Here is a 17,121-nt window from a genome sequence, read left to right on the forward strand (position 1 = left end):
CATTGAGAAAGACAGAGGGAATCTGCTGAAAGATGTAAGCTACAGAATGAAAATGGCTTGCGTCTGTCAGTCAAAGCAAATAGGAAATTGAAACCGAACCCATAAAAAAGAACAAAACCTCTGCTGTGTGACGTGATCATACATGGTGTTGAGAGACATCTGTAAAAGGCACATGACTGCAATTTCACAGAACTATTAATACCTAATCTTTAATAAAGCTTTGAAAAGAATAATGTCTTGCAGAAACTCAGGCTAGCTATATGTTAACTGACATATAAAACTACACAGTAAACTTCCAGACAATTTTCCACTAGTAGATTAGTAATATGAGAGCAATGTCTATAGAAATGTCTTACTGCTAAACCAAAGTATGTTTAAGGAATCAATTTCCTCTACATGTTGATGACAAGGAGAGTTACATAAAATTTAGAATCTATATACTGACAGCAATACTTGCACAAAATATAAGAAATAAGGTGGATGATCTTGTTGCACTATTATAGTCTGTCGGGTATGATGTTGTGGCCATCACTGAATCGTGGTTGAAGGATGGATGTAGTTGGGACCTGGATGTCCAAGGTTACACATTATATCAGAGCGATAGGAAAGTAGGCAGAGGGGCTGGTGTGGCTCTGCAGGTAAAGAATGGCACCAAATCAGTAGAAAGCTGTGACATAGGATTGGAGCATGTTGAATCCTTGTGGGCTGAGTTAAGAAACTGCAAGGGTAAAAGAACCTTGATGGCAATGATATACAAGCCTCCCAACAGCAGCTGGAACATGGACCACATTACAACGGGAGACAGAATAGACATGTCAAAAGGACAATGTTATGATAGTCATAGGAGGTTTTAACATGCAGGTTGATTGGGAAAATCAGGTTTGGTAATGGATCTCAAGAGAGCGAGTTTGTTGAATGCCTATGACATGACTTTTTAGAGCAGTTTGTTGTTGAGCCTGCTTGGGGATCAGCTATACTGGATTGGGTGCTATGCAATGAACCAGAGGCAATTAGGGAGCTCAAGATAAAAAGAGCCCTAAGGAGCCAGTGATCAAAATAAGATTGAGTTCAACTTAAAATTTGATCGGGAAAAGTCTGATGTGTCAGTATTTCAGTGGAATAAAGAAATTACAGTGGTACGAGAGAGGAGTTGGCCAAAGTAAACTGGAAGGAGATATTTGCAGGGATGACAGCAGAGCAACAATGGTGTGTGTTTCTGGGAAAAATGAGGAAACACAGATGTATTCCAAACACAGAGAAATTCTCAAATGGCAAAACTGTAACACAGTGAATGACAAAGGCAGTCAAAGTTAATGCAAAAGCAAATGAGGGGGCATACAATGAAGCAAAAATGAGCAGGAAGATAGAGGCTTGGGAAGCTTTTAAAAACCTATAGAAAGCAACTAAAAGAATTACTAGGAGGCAGAAGATGAAATATGAAAGCAAACTAGCGAACAATATCAAAATGGACAGTAAAAGCTTTTTCAAGTAAGTAAAAATCAAGAGATGAAAGTGGATATAGGACCGCTAGAAAATGAGGCCGGAGAAATAATAATAAGGGACAAAGAGATGGCAGATAAAGTAAATGAGTATTTTGTTTCAGTCTTCACTGTGGAAGACTCTAGCAGTGTGCCAGGGGTTGAAGCGTGCGAGGGAAGAGAAGTGAGTGCAGTTACTATTACAAGAGAGAAGGTGCTCAAAAAGATAATAGAACTGAGGGTACATAAGTCACCTAGCCCAGATGAACTGCACCCTAGAGTCCTGAAAGAGGTAATGGTAGAGATTGTGGAGGTATTACTAATGATCCTTCAAAAGTCATTGGACTCTGGCATGGTGCTAGAGGACTGGAAAATTGCACGTCACTCCACTAAGAAAGGAGGAAGGCAACAGAAAGGAAGTTATAGACCATTTAGTCTGACTTGTGACTGGGAAGGTGTTAGAGCCGATTGTTAAGGATGAGGTTATGGAATACTTAGTGACACAGGACAGGATAGGACAAAGTCAGCAGGGTTTCCTTAAGGCAAAATCTTGCCTGAGGAACTAGTTGGAATTCTTTGAGGAGATTACAAGGAGGACAGATAAAGAGGATGCAGTGTATGTTGTATATTTAGACTTTCAGAAGGCCTTTGACAAGGTGCCACAGGTGAGGCTGCTTTCCAAGGTATGAACCCATCATCTTACAGAAAAGTTACTGGCATGGTTAGAGCATTGGCTGACTGGTAAGAGGTAGCGAGTTGGAATAAAAGAATCCTTTTCTGGTTGGTTTCCAGTGACTAGTGGCGTTCTGCAGTGGTCGGTGTTGAGATCGCTTCTTATGATGCAGTATATCAGTGATTTAAATGATGGAACAGATGGCTTTGTTGCCATATTTGCAGATGATACAAAAATTGGTGGAGGGGCAAGTAGTATTGTGGAAACAGGTAGGCTGCAGAAGGACAAGACAGATTAGGAGAATGGGCAAGAAAGAGGCAAAGAAATACAATGTTAGAAAATGCATGGTCATGGACTTTGGCAGAAGAAATAAATGTGCAGACTATTTTCGAAATAGGGAGAAAATCCAAAAATCTGAGATGCAAAGGGTCTTGGGAGTCCTTATGCGGAATACCCTAAAGGTCAAACTGCAGGTTGAGTTGGTTGCGAGGACGGCAAGTGCAATGTCAGCATTTATTTCAAGAGTTCTAGAATACAAGAGCAGGGATGTGATGCTGAGGTTTTATGTTGAATTGAAGTGCCTTTATTTCTTACACCCTTCAAGTACATGAGGAGTAAAAATCTTTACGTTATTTTTCTGTCTAAATGTGCAATGTGCAATCATAGTAATTTACAATAATTTATAATAAATTGAACATTCAATGTAATATAGAGTACACTCAAGTCAGTGTGAGTTAATCAGTCTGATGGAAGAAGCTGTCCCAGAGCCTGTTGGTCCTGGCTTTTATGCTGTGGTACCGTTTCCCAGATGGTAGCAGCTGGAATAGATTGTGGTTGGGATGGTTTGGGTCCCCAATGATCCTTCGGGCCCTTTTTACACACCCGTCCTTGTAAAAGTCCTGAATCATAGGAAGTTCACAACTACAGATGTGCTGGGCTGTCCACACCACTCTCTGCAGAGTACTGTGATTAAGGGAGGTACAGTTCCCACACCAGACAGTGATGTAGCCAGTCAGAATGATCTCAATTGTGCCCCTGTAGAAAGTTATTAGGATTTGGGGGCCCATACCAAACTTCCTCAACCATCTGAGGTGAAAGAGGCGCTGTTGTGCCTTTTTCACCCCACAGCTGTTGTGTACAGACCACGAGGTCCTCGGTGATGTTTTATGCCGAGGAACTTGAAGCTGTTCACCCTCTCAACCCCAGATCCATTGATGTCAATAGGGGTTTTCCCATCTCCATTCCTCCTGTAATCCACAACAAGCTCCATTGCGGAAGAAGTTGTTTTTCTGATACCAATGTGTCAGAGAGATGACTTCTTCCTGCAGGTCACCTCATTATTGTTTGAGATAAGTCCAATCAATGTAGTGTTGTTGGCAAATTTAATTAGCAGATTGGAGCTGTGGGTGGCAATACAGTCATGAGTATACACGGAGTAAAGGAGGGGACTCAGTACACAGCCCTGAGGGACTGGTAAAGCTACTAGGGCACTGGTGAGGCCTTGTCTTGATTACTGTGAACAGTTTTGGGGTCCTCACCTAAGAAGAGATATGCTGGCGTTGGAGAGGGCTCAGAGGAGGTTCACAAGGATGATTCCGGAAATGAAAGGATTATCGTACAAGGAACGTTTGATGGTTCTGTGCTCATTGGAATTTAGAAGAATGAGAGGGCATCTCATTGAGACCTTTCGAATGTTGAAAGGCCGAGGCAGAGTAGATGTGGAAAGGATGTTTCCCATGGTGGGGGAGTCTAGGACAAGAGGGCACAGCCTCAGGAGAGAGGATCGTCCATTTAAAACAGAGATACAGAGAAATTTCATTAGCCAGAGGGTGGTGAATTTGTTGAATTTATTACCACAGGTAGCTGTGGAGGCCAGCTCGTTGGGTGTATTTAAGGCAGAGCTTGATAGGTTCTTGATTGGACAATGCATTAAAGGTTACAGGGAGAGGGCCAGGGAGTTGGGGATGAGGGGGGCAAAAAGGATCAGCCATGATTGAATGCTAGAACAGACTCAATGGGCAAAATGGCCTAATTCTGCTCCTGTGCCTTATGGTCTTACAATGGTGGCACAGACAACTGCTGCCTCATGGTCACAGCTGAAATCAATACTTCTGTCTACCCTTCCTGCTGCCTCAGAAAGCAGCCAAAATAATGAAAGATCCCCTCCCACCAGACATCCTCTTCTCCGCGTTCCATCAGGCATTAGATACAAAAGCTTGAAAATACACACCACCAGGCTCAAGGACAGTAATAAGACAGAGGAATGGACCTGTTGTACATTAAGATGAACTCTTCATCTCAGCAGCTTTCTCATTATAGCCCTTGCACATTATTGCTCATCAGCACTATACTTTATCTGTAACTAACTCTCTGTAACATCATATTCTGAATTCAGTTATTTATTTTCGCTTATACTATATCGATGTACTAACGTCTTGAAGTCTCTCCGGATTGCGTGCAAAACTGAGTTTTTCCACTGCACCTCAGTACATGTGTCAATGATAAGCCAATTCCATCTAGTCGAGCATCACAGTGAGAGTGCAGGCAACCACCACTACGGTTCATGTGGAGCATTGCCAAGTTCACTGCAACTAGCAAGTGGTTTCCAAAGGAGACACAATCCAGATATCAAACCTCTGAGGACCAATATTATAAGTGAACTGTAACCACTAAATTACAAAGTGGGTGTGGGGGGGGGGGTGGTGGCAGCTGACGGAAATAGTAAATGTGCAATCTGTTTATTTTAGTTTTGTTTAGAGATACAGCATAGAACAGGCCCTTCCGACCCACCGAGCCACACTGCCCAGCAACTCACTTATTTTAACCTTAGCCTAACCGCAGGACAATTTACAATAACCAGTTAAACTACTAACTGGTGCATCTTTGGAATGGGGGAGGTAAGTGGTGCACCAAGAGGAAATCCACACGTTCACATGGAGGACAGACCAACTCCATACAGGTGACCGTCAGAATTGAACCTCGACGCCCCAAGCAATAATAGCACTGTGCCAACTGCCATGTTACTGCAACACACATCAAAGTTGCTGGTGAACGCAGCAGGCCAGGCAGCATCTCTAGGAAGAGGTACAGTCAACGTTTCGGTTCGAGACCCTTCGTCAGGACTAACCGAAGGAAGAGCTAGTAAGAGATGGGAGCCACCCACTTTCAAATCTCTTACTAGCTCTTCCTTCGGTTAGTCCTGACGAAGGGTCTCGGCCCGAAACATCGACTGTACCTCTTCCTAGAGATGCTGCCTGGCCTGCTGCGTTCACCAGCAACTTTGATGTGTGTTGCTTGAATTTCCAGCATCTGCAGAATTCCTCGTGTTTGCCATGTTACTGTAGTGCCCCTTCTAAGTGACTGTGCAGAAGATAGCAGAGAACAGGAAAACTGATAGTTTGGGAATACCACATTGATGATGGATACAGCTACCGGTTATTAACTGAACTCTGGCCCTCAGTTTTCAGCAATCTTCCCTCAGGCCATAAGATTTTGGAGCAGAATCAGGCCATTTGGCCAATTGAGTCTGCTCCCTGTTGCTGGATTTGATAGCAAGTGATACAACTTATTTCTAAACAGAAAAGATTCTACAGGAGCTGGAATTACAGAGTAACACACAATATGTTGGAAGAACTCAGCAGGTCAGGCAGCATCTATGGAGAGTGATAATCAGTTGATGTGTCAGTCGATCAGCTTTAGTATCACTGACAAATGACTTTGAATGTGTTGTTTTGCATCACCAGCATGGTGCAATATATAAAACTACTATAAATTACAATAAAAGTACATACATACAAAATTAAACTAAATTAAAATTGAACGTCCTGATGAAGGGTTTGTCCCGATAGGTCATCCATTTACTCCACTCCATACATGCTGCCTGACCTGCTGAGCTCCTCCAGCACTCTGTGTGTATTACTCTGAAATAGACTGCTAACCTTGATAACCCATCAACAGATGTTAATATGTGAAAACTACAAAAACGTGTGAGGAGAGAGGTGGATGGGAGGCTTGATAGGTAAAGAACAACTTCACTAACTGAGGAAAAGGACATTTGTAATGGATTAGCCATTGTCCTCAACAGTGAAACAACTGGCTTGAATGCAGAAACCATTTTTGGAGGGCCCACTATTGGTCACACCACTTATGCCTTTCTGAATGAATATTATAACCAGTGAGACAGAGTTCTTAAATCAGTTTTAAACCTAAATTTAATGATCTAATAACTGTATGCTCACATATGGAATTAGTTTTCAGGATATTTATTGCCTCCAAAATGAGATTATTTTTTACAAATGTGCTTATATCTTACCATCCACTAATAATTTTGATATTGGTATTAGCATTGCGTTATTACTGTCACATTAACCAAGATGCAGTGAAAAGCTTGTCTTGTATACTGCTTGTACAAATCAATCAGTTAGACAGTGCATTGAGCCAGTTATATTGATAGAAACAGCACTAACCCAGATATTTAAACTTGATCTGTCATTTAATTCCATTGTGACAGATTTCCTGACATTCATTCAATTTGCTTCATAATAGAAACATAGAAAATAGGTGCAGGAGTAGGCCATTCGGCCCTTCAAGCCGGCACCGCCATTTATTATGATCATGGCTGATCATCCAACTCAGAACTCTGCACCAGTCTTCCCTCCATACCCCCTGATCCCCGTAGCCAAAAGGGCCATATCTAATTCCCTCTTAAATATAGCCAATGAACTGGCCTCAACTGTTTTCTGTGGCAGAGAATTCCACAGATTCACCACTCTCTGTGTGAAGTTTTTCCTAATCTCAGTCCTAAAAGGCTTCCCCCTTATCCTCAAACTGTGAGCCCTCGTTCTGGACTTCCCCAACATCGGGAACAATCTTCCTGCATCTAGCCTGTCCAATCCCTTTAGGATTTTATACGTTTCAATCAGATTCCCCCTCAATCTTCTAAATTCCAACGAGTACAAGCCCAGTTCATCCAGTCTTTCTTCATATGCAAGTCCTGCCATCCCAGGAATCAATCTGGTGAACCTTCTTTGTACTCCCTCTATGGCAAGGATGTCTTTCCTCAGATTAGGGGACCAAAACTGCACACAATACTCCAGGTGTGGTCTCACCAAGGACTTGTACAACTGCAGTAGTACTTCCCTGCTCCTGTACTCGAATCCTCTCGCTATAAATGCCAGCATACCATTCGCCTTTTTCACCGCGCCTGCCGTACCTGCATGCCCACTTTCAATGACTGGTGTATAATGACACCCAGGTCTCATTGCACCTCCCTTTTTGCTAATCGGCCACCATTCAGATAATAATCTGTTTTCCTATTTTTGCCACCAAAGTGGATAACTTCACATTTATCCACATTAAATTGCATCTGCCATGAATTTGTCCACTCAACCAACCTATCCAAGTCACCCTGCATCCTCTTAGCATCCTCCTCACAGCTAACACTGCCGCCCAGCTTCGTGTCATCCGCAAACTTGGAGGTGCTGCATTTATTTCCCTCATCCAAGTCATTAATATATATTGTAAACAACTGGGGTCCCAGCACTGAGCCTTGCGGTACCCCATTAGTCACTGCCTGCCATTCTGAAAAGGTCCCATTTATTCCCACTCTTTGCTTCCTGTCCGCTAACCAATTCTCTATCCACATCAATACCTTACCCCCAATACCGTGTGCTTTAAGTTTGCACACTAATCTCCTGTGTGGGACCTTGTCAAAAGCCTTTTGAAAATCCAAATATACCACATCCACTGGTTCTCCCCTATCCACTCTACTAGTTACATCCTCAAAAAATTCTATGAAATTCGTCAGACATGATTTTCCTTTCACAAATCCATGCTTTGTCCGATGATTTCACTGCTTTCCAAATGTGCTGTTATCACATCTTTGATAACTGACTCTAGCAGTTTCCCCACCACCGACGTTAGGCTAACCCTTCTATAATTCCCCGGTTTCTCTCTCCCTCCTTTTTTAAAAAGTGGGGTTACATTAGCCACCCTCCAATCCTCAGGAACTAGTCCAGAATCTAACGAGTTTTGAAAAATTATCACTAATGCATCCACTATTTCTTGGGCTACTTCCTTAAGCACTCTGGGATGCAGACCATCTGGCCCTGGGGATTTATCTGCCTTTAATCCCTTCAATTTACCTAACACCACTTCCCTACTAACATGTATTTCGCTCATTTCCTCCATTTCACTGGACCCTCTGTCACCTACTATTTCTGGAAGATTATTTATGTCCTCCTTAGTGAAGACAGAACCAAAGTAATTATTCAATTGGTCTGCCATGTCCTTGCTCCCCAATATATATTAATAACCTTACCTGAGGTTGCATGACACTGGAACCAGAGGTCATGGGTTAAAGGTGAAAGGTGAAAGGTGAAATGCTTAAGGGGAACACGTGAGGGGGTATCACTTCATTCAGAGGGTGGTGAGTGTGGAATGAACTGCCAGCAGAAACGGTGGATGCGGGTTCGATTACAACATTTAAGATAAATTTGGATAGGTACACGGATGGAAGGGGTATGGTCAGCTCTGGTCCAGGTGCAGGTTGACAGGACTAGACAGATTAATAGCTTGACACGGACTGAAGTGCCTGTTTCATTGATGAGATGTTCTTTGACTTCTAATAAGAATCTATTGATTAACGTCTGAAAAGCAACAATTCCCACAAGTCTTTTTCTGGGTGAGCCAAAATGTAATTCAGATTTCTACAAAATACTTTTTATTTTACCATCACATATCCTGTTTCAGTCAATTATCTCGCCTGACCCATCTTCCTGCATTTCCCAAAATAGCCAAGTACAGTACTTCTCTAAAGAAACACACAAAATACTGATAGAACTCAGCAGGTCATGCAGCATCCATGGAAACGAATAAACAGTTGACATCTTGGGCTGTGATTGATCCTTCTTCAGGACTGGAAAGGAAGTGGGAAGACACTAGAATAAGGTGGGTAAGGAGGATAGCTGGAAGCTGATAGGTGAAGCCAGATGGGTAGGAAAGGTAAAGGGCTGGAGAGGAAGGAATCTGATAGGAGCACAGGTGAAAGGGGCGGGGTGGGGAGGGGACTCAGAGGGAGGTGACAAGCAGGTGAGAAGAGGTAAAAGGCCAGAGTGGGGAATAGAAGAGGAGGAGATGGGGAGGGAATTTTTTTTTTAAACTGGTAGGAGAAATCAGTATTCATGCCATTAATTTGGTGACTACCCAGATAGAATATAAGGTATAGCTCGCTCACCCTGAGGGTGACCTCATGGTGGCACAACAGGAGGCCATGGACCAACATGTCAGAACGGGAATGGGAATTAAAATGTTTGGCCAGCAGGAAATTCCACTATTGGTGGATGGAGCGTAGGTACCTGACGAAGCATTCCCCCGCCCCCCCCCCCCCCGAATTTATGCCGGGTCTCACCAACGTGTAGGAGGCTGCATCAGGAGCACTGGACACTCTCTAATTAGTACTTCTGTAGTTCTAACCGAACAAATCATTTTTCTTTTTAGATGCCTGTGATCAACCACTGAGAACTGGAAAGCTGGCACACTATTGCACCACTCAGAAGAGTTTACAAAGAGCATGTTATGTACTATATTAAGTGAATTACCTCATCTTTCAGCTTATTAATTTCGCTCTGCAGTTTCTTGTTATCAGTGTCCACCTCGGTTTTATCAGTTTCCAGAATCTGCAGTTTTGTTTGAAGTTCTGAAAGCTTTGATTCAAAATCACTCTCCTTCTTCCTAATCTCCACTTGAAGTTCATGTCGAGTGGTCAGCTCCGAATCAAGCTGTTGGAAAAAATAATTGCAAGAACACTCAATGGCCACTTTATTAGGCACACCTACTCATTAATACAAATATCTGATCAGCCAATCATGTGGCAGCAACTCAATGCAGAAAAGCATGCAGACATGGTTCAAGAGGTTCAGTTGTTGTGAAGAATAAACATCAGAATGGGGAGAAGAAATTTGATCTAAGTGACTTTGACTATGGAATGATTGTTGGTACCATTCGGGTGATTGAGTACCTCAAACTGCTGATCCTCTGGGATTTTCACGCACAGCAATCTCCAAAGTTTACAGTGAATGGTGTGAGAAACAAAAAACACATCCAGAGAGCAACACTTCTGTGAGTGAAAATGTCTTGTTCATGACAGAGGTCAGAGGAGAAAGGCCAAACTGATTCAAGCTGATAGGAAAGGTACGGTAACTCAAGTATCTACATGTAACAATAGTGGTGTGCAAAAGGGCATCCCTGCACACACAACACATTGAACCTTGATGTGGATTAACCAATTTCCCCCAGGATCAATGACTATGATGGGTTACAGCAGAAGCATAAGGACATGTACACAGAGGCCACTATATTAGATACAGGACGTACCAAATAAAGTGGCCACTGAGTGTATATACAAATTAGGTAGCAGAGAAATTTATCATTTTAATTATGATTTTCAAAAAGTTAAATGATTAAGGGCCATTAAGACTGCAATGGAAGGAGCAGTGATGAAAAAGAAGAAAGATAATTTAATGGGTATTAACATGAAAGTCTGTCCGTTCTACTAGTCACTATTTTGGGTTAATACGGGCATAACTGTTCATTCCTGTTGACATGAGGATGTTCAGTAAAGCTCTATGGAAAACAAAAATATAGTGACTGTTACAGGCCAGGAAAGTTGGAGTTTTCATCCAAGCTGTTCGAGGGCATGAGCCAGGACCAAAATTTATAATAAGACACAGCACCCTTGAGCCATAAAAACGGTAAAGAACAGGATAAAATGGTGGTTAACAACTATCCAAGATAGCAGATCGTAGGAAGAGCAAATGGACTGGACTCTACTGAAGCATTCCAATGAACAAAGAGACTCTCATTTTAGAACATCAGAAACCAGGTGGTATGAATGGAACAGAACTCTTGAGTTTATCAATGAAGGGGAAAATAAAGTGAGAAAGTAAATGAGCTGGGAAAATATTCCTCATCTTGGAAATCAAGATGTGTTGAGAGTGTGGAATGAGCTGCCAGCAGAAGTGGTGGATGTGTATTTAATTTCAACATTTAAGAGAAGTTTGGATAAGTACATGGAGAGAAGGGATATGGAGGGCTATGGTCCAAGAGCAGGGCAATTGGACTGGACAGAATAACAGTTTGGTATGGACTAGATGGGCTGAAGGGCCTGCTTCTGTGAGTAGTGTTTTATGACTCATTGACAAGCTGTCAGAAAATAGGTGTTCAAGAGATGCAAGTTATAGAACGATACCAACTAAAGATGTGAGTGGAAAATAAAAAGATGAGACAAAATCAGATTAATTATTCAGGACATACTGTATGTTGTGAAATTTGTTGAACAACATAAAAATTACGAGATTACAAAAACAAAGTGCAAAAGGGAGGGAGAAACAGAAAAGATGGGAAAAGAAAGATAGATAAGCATTAAAAGCATTTGGGAATTTTAACAAAAACCTAGCTGATACAAATTTTTCATTAATGAAAACATGACAATGTAAATGTGTTATTATCTATTCTGATTTGCTTTGGTTCATTACATATTTTCCTCAAAATATGCAGCAAAGCTGCTCATTATGATGTTAGCCACTCTAGTAGCAGTCACATCATTTTCCTATATCATTCCAATGAGGTCAATTCAAGTATGTCCAATTCAATTAAGCCAATTCACAAATAATTTTCCAGTTGACATTTAGATTTTGGCCAGTTTCTCCAGATCACACATTCAATAATGTTCACATCTCATGCTGTTTTAATTCTAATGGCGATGACTGCTTTCATGTCTTGTCGCTCTATTTGGAGGACAGGATAACCTTAACATAAATTACTGCTGAGGCTGCATCAGTGTTTACTGAGCAGGGGAGAAAGCAAAAAGTACAGGTAACAACAGCAATGATCCTGAGCAGAATCAATTTTCCTTAGATATAGCTAAAGCACAAGGAAATATTGCAAAACTGCTGCAGAAAATAGTGGCCAATCGAACAAGTATCAATTAAAATAAGTGCCACAACATACACTCAGTGGCCACTTTATTAGGTATATCTCTAAACCTGCTCCTTAATGCAAATATCTAATCAGCCAATCATGTGGCAGCAATTTAATGCATAAAAGCATGCAGACACGCTCATGACATTCAGTTGTTGTTCAGACCAAACACCAGAATGGGGAAGAAGTATGATGTAACTGACCTTGACCGTGGAATGATTGTTGGTGTCAGATAGTGTTATTTGTTAAAAGGGCAAAGGGACGATTAAAGGCATCATATAGTGCGATCAATATTAAAACTCATGAAAATAAAAGGTCACCGGAAACATGTAGACAAAATTGGCTAGACAAAACTGAACAGAAAACAATGAGCAAATTTGTCTCCGGGGATAGAGGGAGAGAGATTGAGAAAGAGATGAGAGGGGTCAGAAATGGGCCAGGAGAATTTAAGGGCAAGTTGGAGGCAAAGTTGATGAAACTGATGAGCTCAGATGGGTGTACAAAACAGCACCGATGCAGTCAATGTAGTGCAGAAAAAGTTGTGGATCATTACCAGGGAGGCTTGGAACATGGACTGTTCCACATAGCCAACAAAAAGGAATGTCTAGCTGGGACCTACGCTGGTGCCCATGGCTACCCCTTGAGTTTGGATAAAGTGGGAGGAGCCTAAGGAGAAATTGTTGAGGGTGAGGACCAGTTCTGCCAAGCAGAGGAGGTTGGTGGTGATGGGAAACTGGTTGAGTTTTTTTTGTACAGAAAGAAGTGGAGAGCTTTGAGGCTTTCTTGATGGGGGAATAGAAGTGTACGGGGACTGGACATCCATGGTGAAAATGAGGTGGCCAGTGGCAGGGAATTGAAAGTTAAGGAGATTGAGAGCACATGAAGCATTGTGGGATGTCAGTGGGAAGGGACTGAACCAAGGGGGAATAGAATGGAGTTGAGGTATCGAGACACAAGTTCAGTTGGGTGGGAGCAAGCAGAAACAATGGCCCTACTTGGACAGTCAGGGTTGTGGATCTTCAGTTGGAGGTAGAAACAAGCAGTGTGGGGTAAGGGAACTACCAGTTTGGTGGCAGTGGATGAGAGATCTCCAAATTATTGAGGTTAGTAGTGGTGCGGGAGATAGTGGCCTGATATGCAGAGTGGGGTCCTTTTCAAGGGGCAGGTTAAAAGGTGTCCGGGAGTTGCCACCTGGCCTCAAAAAGGTAGAGGTCAGTCTGTCACGCTACAATAACACTCCTTTTGCCTGTAAGTTTGATAGTAAGGTTGGGATTGGTGCGAAGAGTGTTGTGCAGTGCATTCAGAAGGGGGTAAGGTTTGAGGAAGAGAGAGAAGTGTTGAAGTCGAGTCGGTTGATGTCTTAGCAGCAATTCAAGATGAAATGATCCAGAGCAGGCAGATAACTGTAGTGGAGTGCCCAAAAGGAGAAAGAGGGCTGGAGACAGAAGGGGTCATCAGTGGAGGGTGGGATTACTGATCCTGTATAACTTACATACTAGTGGCTTGTAATGAAAGATAGGTGAACTTTGTAGATGAAATGAAACTCAAAGAAAAGCAGTATCAGGTCTTAGCAGAACACAGATGATCTGCTACTTTGGGTTAACACACATCATGGAGAGGGATAGAGAAGCTGGTGAATTCAGACACGAGAATAGTGAGACAGACTGCAGATGCTGGAATCTGAGGCAAAATACAAAATGCTGGAGGAACTCAGTAGGTCAGGCAAATGTCAACCCACTCTTTAAGAAAGGAAGGAGGCAGCAGAAAGGATAGTTAGCAGAATGGGCAGTTAGCCTGACCTCACTGGTTGGGAAGATATTGAAGTTAATTGTTAAGGATGAGGTGATGGAGTACTTGGTGACACAGGACAAGATAAGACAAAATCAGCATGGGTTCCTTAAGGGAAAGTCTTGCCTGACAAACCTGGTGGAATTCATTGAGGAGATTGCGTGTAGGATAGATTAAGGATGCAGTGGATGTTGCATATTTGGATTTTCAGAAGGCCTTTGACAAGGTGCCACAAGTTAACTTGCAGGTTGAGTCAGTGGCGAGGAAGGTAAATGCAATGTTAGCATTCATTTCAAGAGGTCTAGAATATAAGAGAGTAGGGATGTGATGCTGAGGCTTTACAAGGCACTGGTGAGGCCCCAGCTTGAGTATTGTGAACAGTTTTGGTCTCCTTATCCAAGAAAAGTTGTGCTGACATTGGAGAGGGTTCAGAGGAGGTTCAAAATGATGGTTCCAGAATGAAAGGGTTATACAGGGCCCAGACTGCTCTGGGCCTGTTCTCACTGGAATTTAGAAGGATGAAGGGGGATCTGATTGAAATCTACTGAATGCTGAAAGGCCTAGACAGAGTAGATGTGGAAAGGATATTTCCCATGGTGTGAGAGTCTAGATTAGGGGCACAGCCTCAGGATAGAGGGGTATCCATTTAAAACAAAGATGTGGAAAAAGTTCTTTAGCCAGAGGGTGGTAAATTTGAGGAGTCTGGGTGTACTTAAGGCAGAGATTGATAGGTTCTTGATCGGCCACAGCATCAAAGGATACAGGGAGAAGGCTGGGGAGAGGGGCTGTGGAGGAGAAAAAATAAAGGATCAGCCATGACTGAATGGCATAGCAGACTCAATGGGCTAAAAGGCCTAATTCTGCATCTATGTCTTGTGCTCTTATGGAATATTGTGCACAATTCTGGTCACTTGGGTATAGGAAAGATGTAATAAGCTGGAAAGGGCACAGAAATGATTCATCAGGATGATACCACCTTGTGTTGTTAGGAGAGAATGAATTTTTTTTTCATCCTCTACATGACATTATATAGGTAGATAAAATAGAAAGGAACATAGATTATGCTTACAACTTTTAAAAAACATTTCAATGGAGAGGAAATATTTCGAGACGTAGGCCAACTGCAGACAACTAGGGCTGGCTCAGATAGGCATCTTGGTCAGCATGGACAAGATGGGCCAAAGGGCCTGTTTCATACGAGGCAACTCTGACTCTTTGAAAAATAAAATTCTTATAGAAAAGGGCAGCACACTGACACAACTAGCAAAACAGTTGCCTCAGCTATTTGAGTGGGGTTCAATCCTGTTGTCCATTGCTGTCAGCGTGGAGTTCACGCATTCTCCCTGTCACCATTTAGGGTTCCCCAATTTTATTTATTTATTGAGAAACAGTGTGGTACAGGCCCTCTCAGCCCACTGAGCCACGCTGCCCAGCAACCCACTGATATTTAATCCCAGCCTAATCACAGGACAATTTACAATGACCAATTAACGTACAAACTGGCACACCTTTGGATTGTGGGAGAAACCGAAGTATCTGGAGTAAACCCAACAGCACATGTGAAGGACGTTTTCTTACAGAGAATGCCGGGATTGAACTCTGACGCCCTGACCTGTAATAGTGTTGTGCTAACTGCCATGCTACAGTAGCACCCTCCTCTTACATCCTAAATACATACAAGTTGGCAGGTTAGACGACCATGAGAAATTGCCCTAGGGTGTAGGTGAGTGACAGAATCATGCAGTAACTAATGGGAAAAAATAAAACAGAGTTAGCATTAGTGTAGTATTACCTTTAAAAGATACTAAAAGTGAGCTAATGAGCATGTACGAGAGAAGGGATAATACATGTATTAGTGTGGAGAGGAGAGAGTCATGTATTTCTTTTTTGCTCTGTTACTGACAGTGCTCCCAGATAGCTCATGGTTTATGTTAAAACCTCCAGAGACTACTGTGACACAGCTACAATGGAGTGTCCAATTCCAGGCTTTTAAATTTTAAGACAGAATGCTTTTTAGTGTGCATAGAAAAGTCCTCTTTTTAAAATTTAGAATGGGTCCAGAGTGAAAGATCAGAGTTAATTAGAAAGGCTTGAGATCCCTGGCTTATTCTCCATTGACTCCAGAAGGATAAGGAGATTTGGCAAAAATAGTTCTAAACAATTCCGGAACAATAAACAATGACTAAAGGGTCAGCAACCACAAAAGATGACCAGCAAAGAACCAAAGATGTCAGGGTCAGAGGTGAACAGGAAGGCACTACTTCCACTTATAGAGAGGATATTACTTAAGATAATTGGCTGTAAGACAGCAGGTCTATTACTCTACCACCCACCAAGTGAATGAGATCTAAAAACCTACAGACTGAAAGAATTATCAGATTTTCATTGTAGGAAGCTTTAGCAAGAGGTCATGGATACAAAACATCATCCCTTTAACTCATCATGCAGGCTGCCCGACCAACCAAGCAGCCCAAATGTCTTGAGTTTTATTTCAATTTATTTTTTGTTAAATTGTCAATAACCATCAATTCAATGGGACACCAAGGTAGCACAGCGTTTAGCATGATGCCATTACAGCTTGGCGCCTTGGAGCTCGGGTTTCAATTCCATCACTATCTGTAAGGGGTTTGTACACCCTCTCATGACATGCCTGGGTTTCCTCCAGATGCTCCAGTTTCCTCTCACATTCACAAACGTACCAGTTAGCAGGTTAATTGGTCATTGTAAATTGTCCTGTGATTAGGCTAGGGTTAAAAAGGTGGGCTGCTGGGCAGCAGAGCTCGTTGGGTCAAAAATGCATGTTCCACACTGTACCTCTAAATAAAATAAATAAATAAAATATCTTTTTTTATTTTTGAAAGGATAAAATGTGGGAAGTTTGTGTAGAAGTTACAGACCAGAATCACTTTTGCAATGAACTTTGGAGGTGAGTAGCAAGTATGTTGGCACTGAGAGCTGAATTATGATTTTTACTAAAAACATCCCATTCTATTTCCATCCCAATGCGACAGGTAACCTTTTTATTAAACTATTAAATGTAGACATCTTTATATAAAACTATCACCTGGCAGTTAGTTGAAAATTCTGACAGACCTGTAATGAAAGGCTTGAACCACTGACAGCCACGTCATCGGTTGTGAATGGACTTGTCCATCATAGCCTGTATAAAATTGCATTTACCTTCAAAACTAGATTATGTATCTT

General features: G+C 42.1%; 1 protein-coding gene across 1 annotated transcript in view; it reads right to left on the minus strand.

Annotated features, from left to right (window-relative positions):
• LOC140200616 (protein diaphanous homolog 1-like) overlaps nucleotides 1-17,121 on the minus strand; it is a 460,372-nt gene that overhangs the window by 253,180 nt on the left and 190,071 nt on the right. Inside the window, exon 15 of the mRNA XM_072264176.1 lies at nucleotides 9,750-9,929. Coding sequence (XP_072120277.1) covers nucleotides 9,750-9,929 — 180 coding nt within the window. The remainder of the gene's footprint in view (nucleotides 1-9,749; nucleotides 9,930-17,121) is intronic.

Source organism: Mobula birostris, chromosome 7 (assembly GCF_030028105.1).
Source record: "Mobula birostris isolate sMobBir1 chromosome 7, sMobBir1.hap1, whole genome shotgun sequence".
Classification (NCBI taxonomy): Eukaryota; Metazoa; Chordata; class Chondrichthyes; order Myliobatiformes; family Myliobatidae; genus Mobula; species Mobula birostris.